An 18,278-nucleotide genomic window follows, 5' to 3' on the forward strand; every position below is an offset into this window, starting at 1 on the left:
AGCTATGCAGTAAGAGAAAGTATAGCTGCTGTGAGTGAGTGAGTGTCTGCACTGGATTTCTGTGCATATTACTACTTGATTATGATAAAAATGAAAATCCTGCCTGTTTGGCTGGATTAGATTTACTAAAAGTTCCCTGCAGACAGCACTCTGTTTATTTCCGCTTGTCAGGGTCAGCTAAAGACCACCGCTCCTGGAACTGACAAGAGTTTACTGTCTGGCTCAAGGGCACTTTAGCTGCACAGTTGCTTTCTGAAAAAGCACTTGAACCGAGGGCAGCTGGTCGCAACATGGCTGTCATACTGACTAAGTCAGCCTGCAGCTAGTGTATTAGTCCTGAAAGTAAGGGGAAAACAACAGTTTTTTTATATGTTTGAGAGAAAAATGTTTCTCCCTCTTGAAAGTTTCTGGCTAACAATTAATTTCATTGAAGTTTTTAATAGCTACATCGTGCAATCATCTGAGTTTCTATTCGTTTTTGGCAGAGAATTTTTTTATAATGGAATTTATTTGACTAAAAGGAAAGATTAATTGGTGGAGTAAATAATGGCAGCCTTGGTTTGATAAGCCTGACAAATGGCACTGTAACCACTATCATCATAACATCATTTTCATGTCACTTTAATCACCAAGGTTCTGATTGTGCCGTCGTATGTCACCTTGTTTGTTTGTTTGTTTGTTTGTTTTGATGTCTGGATGTAGCATGAGTTATGAACACGTTTTCTTCGAGACGGCAGCACAGTAATAACTTTCTGACTTTTTCCTTGTTTGTACATGTAGCCTGCTTTACATTCCTGTAGTCCAGCTCATGAAAACGCAACAAAGTTTGCATAAAGTATACTTCAGTGTTTCCAACAGACTAGAAAGCAATTCATGGTGGCAGGGTCTTAGTGTGTCGAGGGCTTTTCACGAGATACCAACCTTTCGTGAACGCGTGAATTTCGCCAGCCGTCTTCTCTGCACCAAATATCAAGCTTCCACGCTTTTACCTCCAGGGATGATCTCGTTTTCATGGAGACAGAGGTGGTGTGCATGGAGGGGAGGGGCTGTGTGTGTGTGTGTGTGTGTGTGTGTGTGTGTGTGTGTGTGTGTGTGACAGAGAGACGGAGGGAGAGCAGGGAAAGGAAATGCAGCTGAACGAATATGCTGCGTTTTTAAATAGTGTTTAAAAAAAAGGAAAAAAGAAACACAATATGTGGCGGTCGGTGTTGATTCGGTGATTACTCAATGTGTGGGAAACACTGTACTTCATATTGTCATTGAAAAAGAAAAATATTCATTCATTCATTCATGTCATTATACTCAAATAAAAAGTATACACAAATTAAAAGTAAAAAACGTGACTTTTTTGAAAAGGTCATTTCCACCTTTGTCAGTTCAAAAGGCACCTATACACTGAGCACTAATCAGTTCGGTTGAAATTGACTTGAAACAAGATAATATCTGTCTTGGCTTGTGTAGTTTGAGTGTTTGACTGTTGTGTTTGCAGGAAAAGTCACGCAATGTGTACACTTGTGTTGGATGTGTCACTCGTTGTCACATATACAAACACACACATAGAGCTTTTTATGAGTTAGTGCTAGATGTCCAGAGGGGATTTGTAACAGAATGTAGAGAAGAACAAAGCAGTGCAAAGCAGTATTAGACTTAACAGACTGTCTGTCAGGCAGTTGTAATGGTCTGTTCAGAAGATGTTCAGAGAGTAGTCGGCTACAAACTGAGAATCGCGCTGTTGTTTGGATAAAAGTTAAAAAGTACTCAGTTTGGTATTCTGTTGGGAATAGTAGGTTGCATCGGGCAGCTTTCGTTCACTGGGTCATGTCTTTTTAGAGAAGTGGTGTAGGAATAAGATGAGAATAAAAAATGCACACACATACTTTAAATTCTAGCGTTCTCTCTGTTGGAAGGCAGAGATGAAGACATGGACTTACTGGTGTTTGTCTCTTTCCGCCTCTCGCCTTTCTCCACAACTTTCAACAAATAATCACATTTTCGCTTTTCCTCATCTCAGTTTCTCAATCTGACCACATCACTGCTCCATACATCTCCTCTCGCTTCACATCTCACTCTTTTAGACTCAGACTCACACTCACACACATTTTTGAATCATCCTCATGTTGCTGTATTGTTTGCATTTGTGCAACACATTGCATTTCGGGAATGTTTGTAAAAAGTAAACTTTGGCCCATACCATACTACAAACTACTTCTAACCAGGTTTTGAGTATGTCGTTATTTCCTGAGTCCAACCGATATGTAGTTTTTGGGGCCAATATATACAAATTTTTTGCAGTGATCCCTCAAATGTGGTAATCAAACACACAAAATATGTAATGGAGGCAGGATATTTTACAGGTTAACAAAAAATGTAATGGTCTAAAGGGACATTGGTAAACTGAAACGGTAAACTTCACAAGAAATTTAATAATAGTAAATCACCCCATACATAATTTTCTGCACTGTTTTTTAAGATCAAAAAGTTTGAAAAAGTATATTTTGATCAATACATGTTCTCCTTAACCTAACCAAGTAGGCTTATTGTACCTAAAAGTAAATAAACCTAAAAGTAATTTTGTTGCCTAAACCTACTCAAACAGAGACAGAAAACTAGAAAGAAACTGAAAATAAAACCCAGTCTACTGGCTGAGAATCAAGTATTTTGACAGTCTTATATTTCATTAGTTTTAGGACAAACCGAGACTTTATCGAGTTGGAAAATTATCTTTTAAATTGATAAACATCATATGTGTGATTCATGACCCAATTCAAACAAATGTTTTACACTTTGAACACTTAAATAAAATGGTGTTGGATGACTGTAGTGTCGCAGGTATCAGCAGTGATGAGACAGTCTTCCTCTGAGTACTCTGCCAGCAGCCATTAGTTTCAGTTGGACCGCCTGTTGCTGGTAGCAACCACTGCTGGCACAGTTCTGTAGCAGTTCATCTGAGATTGCTCGCTTCCTGTACCGTTCTTTGAGCAGGCAAACATTGACAGAAGTCTTCATCTGCTCTCAAAATACCCTCGTCTGGCCATTGTCTGTTAATCGTTATAGTTTTTTCAAGTGGAATATCAGATGTAAAGAGAGTTTCTTCTGATCAGCTCAGCGCTAATCAGGCTAGCCATTCCGTAAGTACAAAATAGCTTAGCTGTCCAACTAATTCGTTTTATAGATTAACTGTTAATTTACTTTTTGGCTACTGTTGAAGGTTTGTATTTTAATTCTCTTGTGGATGTTTACTAGATTAATAAGTAGCTAAGTTTTTCTGGCATGTTGTGTTACAGAGGTAGCCCTATGTAACTAAATGTTGACAGTTAGCTTAACTTTGTGAATCCAGTTAAGCTAGTTAGCGAGCAGTTACATCAGTGCTACAATTGTTGATCTTAAAGTCTTGTTTATTGTATTGCTGTTTAACTATAAATCTATATTTTACTATATGTGTGTGTATATATGTGTATATATATATATGTGTATATATATATGTGTGTGTATGTATATGTATGTATATGTATGTATATATATATATATATATATATACATATATATATATATATATATATATATATATATATATATATATATATAATTTAGTAAGATATAGATATATAGTAAGATATATATATATATATATACAACATTATTCGTCAACATTAACTTATGACAAATATATCTGTATCTGTACGTCTGTAACAATTAACGTAGCCTCCAGTTTTACAACTGCAAATTGTCCTGCTGAGCGCATTGTCACTAGATTTGCTTTGTTTATCAAATTGCTGTTTTGACAATATTACAACAACACTACTCCCAGTCAAAACTTAAAAGGCCACATACACTAGATATTTTGAAGACATTTTCATATATATATATATATATATATATATACGGCACATATCACAATATGATGATGAATATGAATCCTCTTTTCCTGTATGTAATTTTATATCTTGGTATAAGTATATTGTGATATGCAACAGTATTGCTTTTTCTGTAAAATCCAGTGATAAATAGTTAATGAATTAAATTAAACAGGTCAAACAGGTCTGTTTGTTTTTTGGCTTATCAAGCAAATTAAATACCTTTTTAAAAATCAAAATTGCAGTGATGCAAAGCAAACATAAAAATACAATATTGTCAACAGGCACCTCTGCTCGTTGTTTTGTAGTTTTGCTCACAATGGCCTAATACAACCAAATATATTAGATGGATTGCTATCAATGTATAAACTTAGAAATGTCAACACAATACCAATGCTCCTGAAATTGGACTCACTCTCCTGTCTTTCCTCCTTCCTCTTCCTCACCTCCTCCTTCTCACTCCAGAGGAAGTCTCTGAGAGACCAGTGGTTGATGGAAGGAGCTCCCTTGTCCCCAACCTCCCAAGAAAACCAGGACCCTCGCTCACCTCTGTGGGGATCCCAGGCCCAGGAGATGGAAAAGCGCATTGACAAGTACAGCCACTGTCTGTGTCTGTGTCTTTATGTTAGTGTGTGTGCGCGCAAGTTAGAACTAGGAGACAGTTTGAGACAGTTTGAGACAGTTAGCAGAGCTGACAGAGAATGAATGAAGCTACACTTTTTTGTTGTATTTGCATAGTTGGAAGTTCATGTATAATTGATAGTTGCTGCATTCCCTTTTCTATTTTTGTTTTCTTGTAATTTTTTATTGTTGTCGTACATGTATGCTTTGGCAAAGTTGAGTTTTAATCCTGCCAGTGCTGAACTCACAGGCAGAGAGTGAGAGTGAGAGGGTGATGCGGCCTGCATACTTGCCAGATAGGACCAGGCTTTTCTTTATTGCATTGGACAATGTTGTCAAGTCCCTGAAGACTACACTCCAACATCCCAATCTTATTATTGCAAAGGTCCACAGTGCTGTCTTGCTTTTCAAGAAGACTCCTCTCTCACTCTCTCACACACACACACACACACATACACACACACACACACACACAAAAGCCCATGGCCCCTGGGCGAATTTAAAAAAAATGTGCCTACAGTAGCATCAAAAAAATACATGAAAATATATATTTAAGCATCACATGAACAACTAAAAGCATTGTAATCTAAGAGTGCACTGTTAGGACAGATATGATGTGTTTGTTTTGTGTGTGTGTGTGTGTGTGTGTGTGTGTGTGTGTGTGTGTGTGTGTGTGTGTGTGTGTGTGTGTGTGTGTGTGTGTGTGTGTGTGTGTGTGTGTGTGCATGCGTGCGTGCGTGCGTGTGTGTGTCTGCACAACTGTGTGTCCATCTCAGGTTGCAGTCAGAGACTCAGCGGTTGGCAGAGGAGGAAGAGAAGCTGAAGGAAAAGATGGAGGATGGCCAAACAGTGAGGAACTTGCACGCACGCGCACACACACACACACACAGGCACACACACACTCACTCTGTGAACACAAAGCGGGTTGAAATAAGTGTTGAACAAGCTTGCTCAATCATCTTCCATTAGGAGGAAAATTTCCCACAACTTCTGTCTGTGGCTTTCTGCCATGAATAATGCATTTCCTCTCTTAATGTACCTTTGATGTAGCACCTCTTGTTCAAAAGCAGGAACTTTATGAATGGAAGCAGCTCTGTTACATAAACAATTCAGCACTTGATCCACTCTAGAATTATTGTTTTGCCTCAAGCCAAGCGCAAGAATGTTTACCCCACCTCACCCAAGGTCTTCATAGTAGAACAAAAGAGTTGTCCTTCCTCCTCTCCCGCCTGCTCTGGGGGTTTTTTAGTAAGGTTTTTTCATAGTTCATATATTCATCTTAACCTTGGCTTTTGGAGTTCAGCAAAAAATCAACTGGAAACATAAACAGAGGACTCCATTTTTGTTATACCTATTAGAGCAGCCTTGCTGGCTATGATGGAGGCGGCTCTGAATGTATGACCTTATCATCTGTGTGAAAATACAGCACTTAAAACAGGCTGTGCCAGCAGAGCTTTGATTTAGTGTGCAGACTGAGAGTGAGTGACAGCCAATACCTGGCAGCTCAAAAAGGCACATCAAGAAGATTTTTTTTATGATTTTCTTTGCCTAATGCTTTCTAATCAGACTAGGGAATATGTTCAGGTCCTTGAAGCAGGCTTTTGATTATAAGCTACGCACATAAACATGATCAATATAAGCAGATGTTATGTATTTAAATACATGCTTTACCAAACTGCTGAGAGGGGTAAACCTTTCAAAGGTAATGTAGGGCTTTTCAGCTCAATCACTCCCCCTTGTGATTAGACAGAACGTCATAGCCTTCATGGCTTTTGAACAGCTGAAATCATTACAGTAGTGGACACATTAAGTAGTTTAGTACAGATTGTACTCGTCTGTGCCATTTAGAAAGGAGGGTAGATACTTATTTAGACAACATGAGGGGAGATATTTCATAGAAATGTTCTGGATTGTGTCTGTTTCCATAAAACTTGTGTAAAGTTCTCGCATTTGCATTTCATCTGTTGTCTTTTTATATTCCCTTCAAAATACACCAGAGCTTCAGGCAACACAACACAAACAGATTCACCGGTTGAGTCATACTAATTTTAATTCCTCCACTGTCTCTCTTACCCACCAGGAGGCAGTGAAAGTGGGAGAGGCCGGAGCAGGTAAGTGGGTTCAGAAAAACCTTTTGGCACCGAGAAATGTTAAAATTACAGCAGTTACAGTCAGTTTTTAGTTAAATTGCATTTCCATTAGCTTTGTGCCAGAGGAAGTGATAAATTGATGCAAATTTCACACTGTAGAGAAGTTAACATGAGCATTTTCAAGCAATCTGACAAGCCCTAACATCCACAGTATGTAGCAGAGTGCAGAGCTGTCATCCATCTGCAAGCTTTTTCTTAAACTGTTTAAACACTGTATTCTGTCCAATGTGTGTCAACCCCACAGTAGTCTATCATTTTCAACCACTGTGTGCAGACACACTACTTTTCTGGCTCCCAGCACCTGGTAGCCAAAGTCTTGTCTCAAATGCTACTCCTACTCAGTCACATCTGTACATATTCATTAGGTTTCATTTGTTTAATGTTTGGGCTCCTTCTTACTTTTCTGTGTTTGTTTGCAATGAAAAAGATCTTGGTTACTGTCAGTAGAAAAGAAGCGTGTCAGTCAGGACGAAAAACCATTGAGGAGATATCCTCATTTACAGTCGTGTAGATATGTAGAACAAAACAGTTAAAGGGGCACTCTAGTTTTGGAGACAAAATTCAAACTCAGAATTGTGATATTTACAACACTAATGAGGTAAAAATACAAACTCAGAAATATTATACATATTATATATTATTTTTTCCATAACTGAATAAACAAGCTGTTCTCAGCGGAAAATAAGGTCCCCAGAACATTGTTTGAAGCTACAAAGGTGGCAGGGTCCACCACATTTAAACAAAGTAAAACGGTATGAAATTGTGTTGTCCTTTTAAGGTCAGTTTGTTTATTCAGTCATGAAAACAAAGAGAGTTTGTGTATTTTGTGTTTAGGCATACAATTTCAGTCAATGAAGATCTTTCTCTTCTTATTAAAATTTCTACCCCAAAACTACATAAAGCACCTTTTAACAACAAAAAAGATGTTTTGTAGCTAAAATCTAAAATACAGGATAGACTATGGACAGGATGCTATGGAGTAAATGAAAAGAGAAATAAATACAATGGCATATAAAATAGAATAAAATGAATAAATGCAAGAGTAAAATACAGTTATTAAAGTACAACAAAAAAGTACTACACTACTGTGTTGATTAAATCACACTGTGATCCAGTCCTCAGTGTTGCATCTTAGTCTGAACATCTTAATGTAAAGGAACATGTATATAGTCGCTGGATTCATTTTCTGAGAAATCAGTACTCAGTTTTGTAGTGATTCATGATTTCTACACTGCATGTCTGAAAAACACTGCTACCTGCTGACACACTTGCAATACATACAGTCTGTATTCTTTCTTCCACAGAAATAGTCCATGATGCTCTTGTGCAGAACGGAGAAAACAATGCAACAGGACTGGGTGGGTATAGAGTTGACTCGTGTCATAAAATGCACACAGATGTACATCAGAGTACTCGCATAATGCTCATGTGCGGAGTGGAAAACAAATCCTGCACACGTCCATAGCCTTTGTTAACATCAGTATCTTATCTCCTCTCTATTCTTCCTTGTGTCAATTCATATCATACACCAATTCCTTAAAGACCATACAATCCCCTATAGAAAAACTTTCCAGTATGTGTTGTTTATACTGATCTTAAGAACATTTGCATTATAAAGGAAGGAGTGACCCGGGCATACCTATACTTCACTAAAAGTTCATACATGCTGTGATGAATATTTACGCATGTTGAATAAGGTTTTGCATACATATTTATGCTAATATGCCCACAAGTGCAGAACTTGCATTTTTAGAGGGCAGCGGGGATGTGGACATGTCAGTGGGTATGCTGCTCACGCTGTTGAAGAGCACAAGAGAATCTTAAAAAATGAAACTGACCCATCCATTTGTATTTTAATCATCCAGGGTCTATAATCACAGACTGCAGGATCTTAATCTGCATTTAATGCATTCTCTGTGCATCTTATTCCAACCGTGTCATCAACCATTGTGTATTCCTCCCATGACAAAGCATTGAAATGATAATGATAATGATAATTTACATTTCTCACTGTTTTTATTTCGCTTGTGTTTTGTTACTTTTCTCGTGATGGTACAATAAATATTCTCTTCCACTGATTGTTACATTCTGCTCTAAAACAAATACAATAAAAGCCTCCAATTATTATTATTATACAGTTCATGGCCTGTAGCTAAAACGTGGTCTTTATCAGCCTCTGCATTTTATACTAGAGCAGAGGTGACTGACCTTTCTGTGTAAAGCATTAAGATCCTATGATGGCAGAAGCTTTTGTCAACTGCATTATAAAACATAAATTAGCTGTATTGACTGCAATGACATACGCAGACTGCAATCAAGTAACAGTGAAAGCTAATAATCAGTGATAATGAAAGTTTGTTGGCATATTGATTGCAAATTCATTCAACTTCATTCAAATGCATGAACAGCACTAACTATTCAAATTAATGCAAGTGCACAGAATTCTCCTCCTTTACTGACAGTGTTCTTTATTTTATGTTTTTCTTCAGAAACAACTGACGTTGAAGTGAAGACGAACCAAAGCTCAGCAGTGGATGAAACTGCAGCTGTCCTAACAAATGGTGGAGGGGAGTTAGAGGCAGACACCAGTCACGACGCTTCAGAGCAAAGTAATCAGTCCACCACCAACGGACCAGTTGTAGCCTCTGAGGGTGTTATTAGCATGAAGTTGGAACCAGGGTTGAGCCTGGTTTTTTCTGAGGCATTGCCTGGTCAGGTTCCAAATGTCGACATTAACGAGGAGGAGGAGGAAGGGACCCTGGTGATGAGAGCAGAACGTGTGATCATCACAGATGAAGGGGATGATGTACCTGAGGAAGATCGACAGAAGACCATGCAGTCAGAGGAAACCCCTCTGCCGAATCTAGAAGCAGGCCAAGAAGGAGGGGAAGCTGTGGAGGCGGTAGTAACAGAAACAGAAGCAGCTCTGGAAACCTTCACAAAACCAGAGTACAGTGAGGCAATTGAACCCACTGCAGAGGCACAACCAGCAAATGCAGATGGAGACATGCAGGGTGGGGTACAAACAAATGAACACGGAGATGGAGAGACAAAAGCTGAAGGACAGGACAACCAAACAGAGGACCTCACCTCTGTGCAGGTGCAGGCCCCATCCAATGCTCTGGAGGGCACTACAGTGGCTTCTGTGCCAGTCTACTCTCAGTCCACTCTCTCCCCGGAGGCAGAGGCTGAGAGTGCAGCTGCAACGTCACCAGAGGGAGCAGAGGCAGCGTCAAAAGCCCAAGACCCTGCTCCTCTGCCGGGCCAGTTCCAGGAGGTTCCCCTGGCTGATCCCCAGGAGAACCAGAGAACAGCGGCAAGGCCAGGAGAGCAGGAACCTCTTCTGTCACAGGCCAAAGCCCCAGACACCCATGCAGAGCCAGCAGCAGCAGCTAACAGCCCAGCCAGCACAGAGACACACAGCCCGACCAGGGCTAGCCAGGAAGAGGAGGCACCCAAACGCAAAACCTGCCAGTGCTGCTCTGTCATGTAAATGCCCTCTCTGTACATTTATTTCCTCTCCCCCTCTTCAGTCTGTCTCAATACACAACACACTCCTTCCCCCATCTCTTTGTTTTATGCACCCATCCTTTTTCAAATCAGTATGTCCACAAGCGGCTTCCCTTTCCTCCTCTGCCCACTGCCCTCATAACTTCTTCGTCCCACTCTCTAAATCTTCAAGAGGAAATGAGCTCTCTCCGATGTGAAGACGGGAGGTATAGACTGGACTTGTCAGTGTTTAAGTGCCTTGAGGAGCTCTCAACCCAGGACTACACTTTTAAATTCTCTTCTCACAATGCGGACCAAAGTATGAGGTGTTGGTTTTTTACACTGTTTGAGTTTGATTTTATTTTACCGGTTAGTGTAGTGAGCCAGACAATCTATATAGGATCATACAACCCAAATATTAAATGGAGTTAAACAAAACACAGTCTAAAAATATATTATTTTAAGCTGTTGTATCTACATGTATAATTCATTTTTCATGATCTTAATATAAGAGTTAACTGGAAAAGATGTGGAGGGGATCAGAGAGGATCTAAATTAATGACTTTAAAGGTGCATTATTTTATTGATTTTGGTCTTTTGATTTGAGATATTTAGAATCCAAGTATAGGACCTGAACATGTTTATTCACTCTGTAATACAGGTTTTGACAATACACAGACTAACTCTATGAAATGTTCTTATTTATAAACAACAGCGTGCACCACTGAATATTTCGTGGGCTGTTTTTAAAAGAGCAATTATTTTTGAAATACCTGAAAGTATGAATTTTGTATTTTTACCAGATGAGCTATTGAGGCGAGGCTCCGGAGCTCCTGGCATAGCTCTGTGCATGGATGTACATACTGTAGACAAAAACATGTGGAACTGAGAGTGTCTGAGATGTCAGCTTTAAAATGATTGATGAATGATTTAATGATTAAACTGACATTTGTGATACACTGCCTGATGTACTTGATGTTCATCCAGCGTTTCTGTTCTTCAAATAGTGAATATGTCCAAAAACCACAACACTCTTTGACGCAAAAGAAACACACTGGATAATATTTAACTATTTGTGTCATAATGCTGGATCTTTCTAAGTCTTAAAGCAGGGACAAGTGGTTTAGGACAGCCGCCTGTCATATCTCTCCAGCCACAGTTGGAGTGGGAGTACGCAGTCCGCCTGAGACAACTCGTCTATCTTTAATCATAGAGCTTAAGTTGAGGTAATTAGTCCCCTGAGGAGAAGAAAGGGACTAACAGGATCTATCTTTGAGAGATTCTGCAAAAAAAGCAGTTTTGCGGGGACTGAGCTCATGAAATGATGTACCTGGTGTTCCCTGAAAACACTTTTAAAAATCCTCCACATGGAGTACATGGACCTCCCAGCAGTGTCTCTAACAGCTCTTGTGATAGTTCAGTGACCAGCCGTCTCAAGGGCCAGACCAAACTCTGTCCCGGGGGAAGGGGATGCAGCAATGAGTCCCGTAGCTGTGAGAATAAGGCCTGCTGAGCTGAGAGCTCTCAGGGGGGCTTTCTGCAATAGGATAAATTTGATACATTAAAACACATTAATTCATTATTTTTATGCCTTCAGGCCTGGCCAGATGCAATATATTTTTCTGGTTGTCTGTACATCCTGCATCCCATTCTGTTGAAAGATATCTCAGGAACGCCTTGAGGGAATTTCTTCATATTTGGCACAAACGTCACTTGAATTTAAGAATTAACCCATTCAATTTTGGTGGTCAAAAGTCACGGTGACCTTCCAAACACGTTTTTGGCCATGACTCAAGTATTCATACACTAATTATGACAAACATTTCACACTAATGTCTAATACGATACAATGATGAAGTAATTATATTTCATATCCAAATGGTCAAAGGTCAACTTCACCATCACATCATAATGTTCTGCAAAAATCCCTTTCTGGACATTATTCAACACCATAACTCAGGAACAGAAGGGGAGACAGTGACCATAGATCATATTTGGTTGGATACTGAATTGACACATTTGTACAAACATTCTCTGTTGAACATTTCAGTTAGCATTAAATGCAGCTGAAGGTTATACACATTTAAAACCAGGGATTAGGGAAGAGCAAAAAGCTTTTAAAAACAAGTTCATACATACTCTGAAGGTAGGTAAACATTCTTAAAGAGTAGCTCCATCAGTTTTCCTGATTAAAGTGTGTTTACAGGTCTTGGTGAGTACAACTGCAGATGTGAAAAAAAGTACTGTAGCCTTTTGTTGCTTCACAGGAAGTTGCATGTATCTGATAAATTGCCTTCTTTGATGTCATTCAGTGGTTAAGTTGCATTGTGGGTAATGTAAGTGTCGGTTTTTGTTCTAGCATTGCACTCCTCCTGTTGGACTCATTATGGAGGGTTTAAAATAAAATTGATACAGCTGAACCAGAGATGTTTTTATTCCTTGCATTCTTCTTCATTTTCCAAACCTGGCACCTTCATCACCCACAATGCAACTGAGCCGCTGAGTGACATCACTGGAGGCATTTTATCAGATTACATGCAGCTTCCTCTGGAGCCACAAAAGGTTTTGTACTACATTTTTCACATGTGCAGTAGTACTCCAACACAACACAATTTAATCAGGAAAAATGGTGGAGTTACCCTTTAAACTCTTTGACCAAGCAAACAGATACATACTTCCAATATGGGTGCAAACTGTGAGGTAAACAATGTCTATAGTTCTCTGCAGTGTGTTTAATTATAAACATGAACACAATGATTGTAAAGGGTCAGATTGTGTGGACTGTTGCAAAGACAACGCTGCTATTTTGACTGTCAATTTGGCAAAGGCTGGAAATAAACATTGGTTTGGGTCCCAGATTCACTGAATTACTCCAAGCGTTCGTAGAAATCAATCCCTGTTGATTCAACAATGCAACAACAGTGTTTTCTGACCTCAGTGCAAGTGAGAATATCTTCAATAAATGAGTGCATTAGGTTTTACAGTGATTTCAACAAACTCAATACATATAATGAAATTGTAGCTCTAAGTATGAGCCAATGAGATTAAAGTAGATTTATTGCCTGCTGTTTACAATATGAGTATCAGTGAATGCACTGCAATATTTCATGTAAGACACTGCGAGTAAGAACAGTGTAAATAATCATGATTCACACTATTCAATTCTTGTGTTACTGTCACAGGTAAAGAACACAGGTGGACTCTGCTCTCTCAGTATTGTGAAACTGGATTTTTCTGTTGCAACTATAAAACCAGACAAGCCTCAATACTGGCAACACTCTCATACGGACACTGCAGAGCAACTGAGTCCAGATGACCAGTCGTATGACTTCAACATACAGAGACATGTTTGCTGTGTGTGCCATCACTCTCCTCTGCTTGGTGTCTGTGAGCCATTCAGCGCCTCTGACCTGTAAAGACGTGCTCCAGCCTTTGGATCAACTGGATCCTAATGATTTCAAGGGCGAATGGGCTATGATTGCAGATAGCCTGAAAATCATTGAATCTCATGAGCCTTTTGAACTAGCCAACAGCATCAGTCTTTATTTCTACAACTCAACCTTCACCAAAGCCAATCGTTATGGTGAGTCGTGCCATTACTTTTCCCATAACGTCTTGATTGAGGGCCCTCACTATAACTTCACGGTGGGACAGATGTCTAACTTCAGTGGCACCATCTACCGTACGTCCTGCGCAGACTGCGTAGTGCTGAGCTTCAAAGTGGAGTCAGCAGGTTTTAAGTCAGAGGAACTGTGCCTGTTCAGCAAAAGGAGGGAGGTGGATGAGAAGGAGCTGAAGGAGTTTGCCGCTCAGGTGGAGTGTCTGGGGATGCCTAAACTACTGATGATGGATCCTACCAAGCCACTTTGTCCAGTCCGCCCCACCAACGTCATACAGTAGCTCCAACTGAGGAGAAAACAGAGACTCCAAAGGCTTAGGAGTTGTTGGTGCATGATATCTGTTGACAGTGTAAATAAAATGATTGAAAATACATACAGTGTCTGTGACTGCTTTTGCAAATGTAAATTGTAAATTGTCTACAACTAGATGAATGTGAGATTTCATGAATAACCTTTGTACTGTGCCTGGTTATCAAGATAATAAAGATACCAAAAGGGCTTGAAAGTTGAAACCTGAGTGGAAAGCCTTTGAAGACTTAAGCATGTTTGTTATCTACCAAATAATTGTTTAATAGTTGTATTTCGGCTCCTCATTGTACCTTGTTTTCATGAAGACAGTGCAGGTGAAGGGGAGGGGGATGCTATAGGTTAAAGTAAAGACCAAATCAGATGTGCTAGAGTTTGTGGTCTGATGTTGTTGTTGTATTTGATCAAATGCCTTTGAATGATTTGTTCTCAGAGATGAAACTTAAGATTTGTTGCTGCAGCACAGGTTTGTCTGAAGGTAAAGTTAGAGCTGCCTCTGTGGACTTTGGGGTCCTTAGCCTAAATGTACAGGTTCACATTTCAGTAAAAATCAATAAATACATTTAATGAAAATTAACAGAGGCAGAGGGGCCAACAGTACATTTGGCTCTGTTTTTTAATATACATGACAGAATGGATAACAGTATCTCTTTGAGCAAATGTTGCTTTTTGTCTTTGTTAGCATTTTTGCCACAGCCACTTTATACAGTCATAATATGTTCAGTTTGAAATAGTTTTATATTGATTGATGGCTTAAATCTCCACACTTTAACAACAACCTACTGGCACTTTCTAAACAAAGTAGAGGTGACTTGTTATTAGTGTTCTTATTCCCTCCCACACACAGATGTGTATCCATCAATCATTTATCTGCACTTACCAGCAGACCAGTATAAACACTGAGTATTTCCAGAACTTCAGTTCAGGAGAAGTTCAAACAGTAAAACCTTTTCCCCCATTTTATTTGATTAACAATGTTTGACTGACCTTGAACCTGCCACATTACCACAGCTAAGATAGACTGGAAAACACCCAGTGAAAACAATAAGTAGCCCAGCACCTAAGATTGCAGGTGCTGTATCGTAGACAACTGGACTTGTTTCAGTTTCTTGAAGACGTGTCACCTCTCATCCAAGAGGCTTCTTCAGTTCTAACTAACTGGAGGGGAGCTGCAGGCTTTTAAACCCTGTATGGGAGTGTTCTTACAGATTCGTTAAGGTCACGTGTGAGCTCTGAGTAACAACCACTCACATCTGAGCTCACCAAGCCCTAACATCCCACATGAAGGCCCGTTGGGTCAACGAGTCACAAGTGGCCCTAACGACTCTGAAACTCAGAGCTCACACATGTCCTTAACGACTTGGTAAGGACACTCCCACACAAGCTTAGAGGAGGACAGATGATTCCCAGATTCGACTATACTCATATGTCGTTGTTTCATTTTGGCAACAGGTTCTAGCAAAAAATTCAGTTATGTATCAAAAACTATTGGGTGAACAGCGTGGCTCATCAACGTTGTCAGGAAATTAATCAGAAATATATGAAATATCATAAAAATGCCAAAATACACTGAAGTGTGTCTTAAATACATTTTAAGACAAGTGGCGGTTGTTTGTTTTTAAAGGTTAGTTTTGAATTCAGTCTACTCACCCTCACCCACACAAATGAAAACAATTAACTGGAAGCAGTTTCACATATTGTCTGTGTGCCAATGCTGGAAAGTAGCTCCAATAGGAGCAACTGCAGCTTTAAAGAACTGCAACAAAGAAAATACAGAAGGAAATCAACTTTGATAATAATGTTTATCAGTTTGACTGAACAGTTATTGATTCATCTCTGTATGTTAATAGCCGAAGGTGATGACAAACAGCAAACCAGCTGCCGGCGTGCTTGCCATGGTGTTGTTTTGAGCTGTGCTGTTGCTGCAGAGTAGTCATCATCTGTGGCTGCGCACTTGTCAAACGGGAGGGAGGGAATGACTGTCAGCTCCCCAGACTTAAAACAAAGATTGTCCACGAGTACCTGATCGCGAGTCCGAGTCCAGTCTCAAGTCTCTGTGTGTGGTGACTTAAGTGTGACTCGAGTCCCCGTCTCTACTGTCTATCCAGCCCAGTCACCAGGATATAATGTTGGCACTTAACATTTCTGCAAACCACAGATACATCCAGGGTTAACATTTGTACCAAACTTGGCATGTCACGTTCACATTATATGCTTGTAAGCCACCTTTCACATGATGACGTGGAGGGGATGGTGGTGGCCGTATTACAGCTCACTGCAGTTTGAGTCACACCATTGGATATTTTAAAGGACACCTTGGGACATCTCCAGCTCCAAAGAGTTGTCACAAGAGAGAAATATAAAATCAGTTTGAACAAAATTAGTTTTAACTTGGTTTTGCAGAAACGTACTTAGCTAACATTGGGTGCTACCACCTATCAAAGTCTTACCAAAAGCCAGTTGAGAGAAACTGAAAACACATTTTGTATTGAGAAAAGCCTTCATCGCTGTCTTTTGCTCTTCTTTTAATGAAAGTTCTGGTGTAACTAGCGCTATAGCAGCTATGCTAACCTTTTGCTTGACAAGAAGGATTTGCAAGATCAGCACCTCATGGTCGTGCCTACACTCATTGGGCCTGGTTGGGCTCAGTCTAATGATTTATTCTTTAATGAAGAGTATAAGCTTCGCTGTGCTATCCCTTTGTGTTGCTCAGTTATGTACACTATGTTTGATAAATGAATAAGTCAAATGAAAGTCAAAATTATCTGAAATGAACTGGAAACACTTGTGCCATCTGGAAAACATATTTATTTTTCAGTCACATATTTGCTGAAAGTAAAATACAGGTGTGGTGCATTACGTTTAAAGATTGATATGTGTGAACAAAAAACCTAATAAAACAAGTCTTTCAGCAGTTTATGATGGTGGCATATTGATGTTGACGATTTAACATCTTCAGAAAAATAAATCTAGTTATGCCAAATGTTATTGGCATAACATTATCAACACTATGGGATCTTTTTATGGTCTCTCAATTTTTTGTTCCTCTGTTTTCTCCTCAGTTTGAGGTGCTGGATCACCGGCTGTCTCTTCTGGGCAAAGCTCCTTGGTAGGATCCATCACAACCGGTGGAGGCATCTTCAGACACTCCACCTGAGCAGTGAACCCCTCGATCTCCTCCTGCTCCAGCTGCCTCCTCCTGCTGAACAGGTAAAAGTGCTGCCTCTTTCCTGACTCCACATTCATGTGCATCAGCATACAGTCATGACAGGATGTATGGACGAAGCTTGCGCTGGTGTTGCTTTTGTCTGTCCCATCATAGGTGAAGTTGCTGCCTTCCAGGGTGATGTTGTAGGAGCTATACATGCACTTGTTATCCAAACGTATGCTGCGAGTGTAGGAGACGTTAATCTCAGTGGAGTTACTGGAGAAGTTTACACTGGCACTGTCTCTTTGTTTGAACCGCTCCAGGTATGGTAGATGGCTCAGACTGCCTGCAACTAAAGCCCATTTTCCCTCCAAGTGATGAGGATTCAGTTGGTCCAAAGGCCGGACCAAGTCTTCACAGGCCAGGGGGGCTGAAAGGCTCACTGACACCAAGCAGAGGAGAGCGATGGCACATGCAGCAAGAGCCATTTTGTCTTGTTTGAAGGCAGTCAGTCACGCTGTAGTATTAAATGGAGAATGTGGCTGATGAATGGGTCTGGCTGGGTTTGTTTCAGAAACTTCCAGTGTCACAATATTGAAAATTCCAGAGGTCAGAGTCCCTTCTGCATCTGTGTATTCAGTGATTGTGACATGAAATTATAGGACTGTGTGTGACTATTGATTGTTGACAGTGGAGTTGTAATGTTTGTAATGTTGTGGGTACACTGTTTGCTGTTCTCTTTACTTCTCCTGGAATTAATTTCTGCGAAATTAGTATTGGTGATGGAATACCATTAGATGAATGAACTGCAGATTATAACATAAATGCTTTAAGAATGCAAGTTGCACACGCTCATTTTCTCATGGTGTTTTATTATACTTATCTCAGAGTCTCAGAAGGGCTGAGAAACAATTTTGACAGGCACATTGCACTAATGTGTTTGTGTTGTGTCATTATGGGACTGCTTCGCACTGAATAAAACTATAATTGTTTTTCACTTTGAACTTTCACTTCGCTTTTCTGATTTGAAATTCTTTTTGTTTTCCATTCACATTGAGCTGTCTGGGACACTGCTCTGCACATGACAGAC

General features: G+C 39.8%; 2 protein-coding genes across 2 annotated transcripts in view; one reads left to right on the forward strand and one right to left on the reverse strand.

The window, feature by feature from the left end:
• palm3 (paralemmin 3) overlaps positions 1-11,071 on the forward strand; it is a 38,915-nt gene extending 27,844 nt beyond the window's left edge. The window contains exons 4-8 of the mRNA XM_073468626.1: positions 4,320-4,447; positions 5,252-5,324; positions 6,556-6,586; positions 7,930-7,983; positions 9,115-11,071. Coding sequence (XP_073324727.1) covers positions 4,320-4,447; positions 5,252-5,324; positions 6,556-6,586; positions 7,930-7,983; positions 9,115-10,118 — 1,290 coding nt within the window. The 3' untranslated portion in view covers positions 10,119-11,071. The remainder of the gene's footprint in view (positions 1-4,319; positions 4,448-5,251; positions 5,325-6,555; positions 6,587-7,929; positions 7,984-9,114) is intronic.
• A 5,754-nt stretch (positions 11,072-16,825) lies between these two features.
• On the reverse strand, positions 16,826-17,760 carry LOC140998366 (uncharacterized). Its single transcript, XM_073468636.1, has one exon. It carries the CDS (start codon positions 17,674-17,676, stop codon positions 17,062-17,064), a length of 615 nt encoding a protein of 204 aa, XP_073324737.1. The 5' UTR covers positions 17,677-17,760; the 3' UTR covers positions 16,826-17,061.
• Positions 17,761-18,278: the final 518 nt, after the last annotated feature.

Source organism: Pagrus major, chromosome 1 (assembly GCF_040436345.1).
Source record: "Pagrus major chromosome 1, Pma_NU_1.0".
Classification (NCBI taxonomy): domain Eukaryota; kingdom Metazoa; phylum Chordata; class Actinopteri; order Spariformes; family Sparidae; genus Pagrus; species Pagrus major.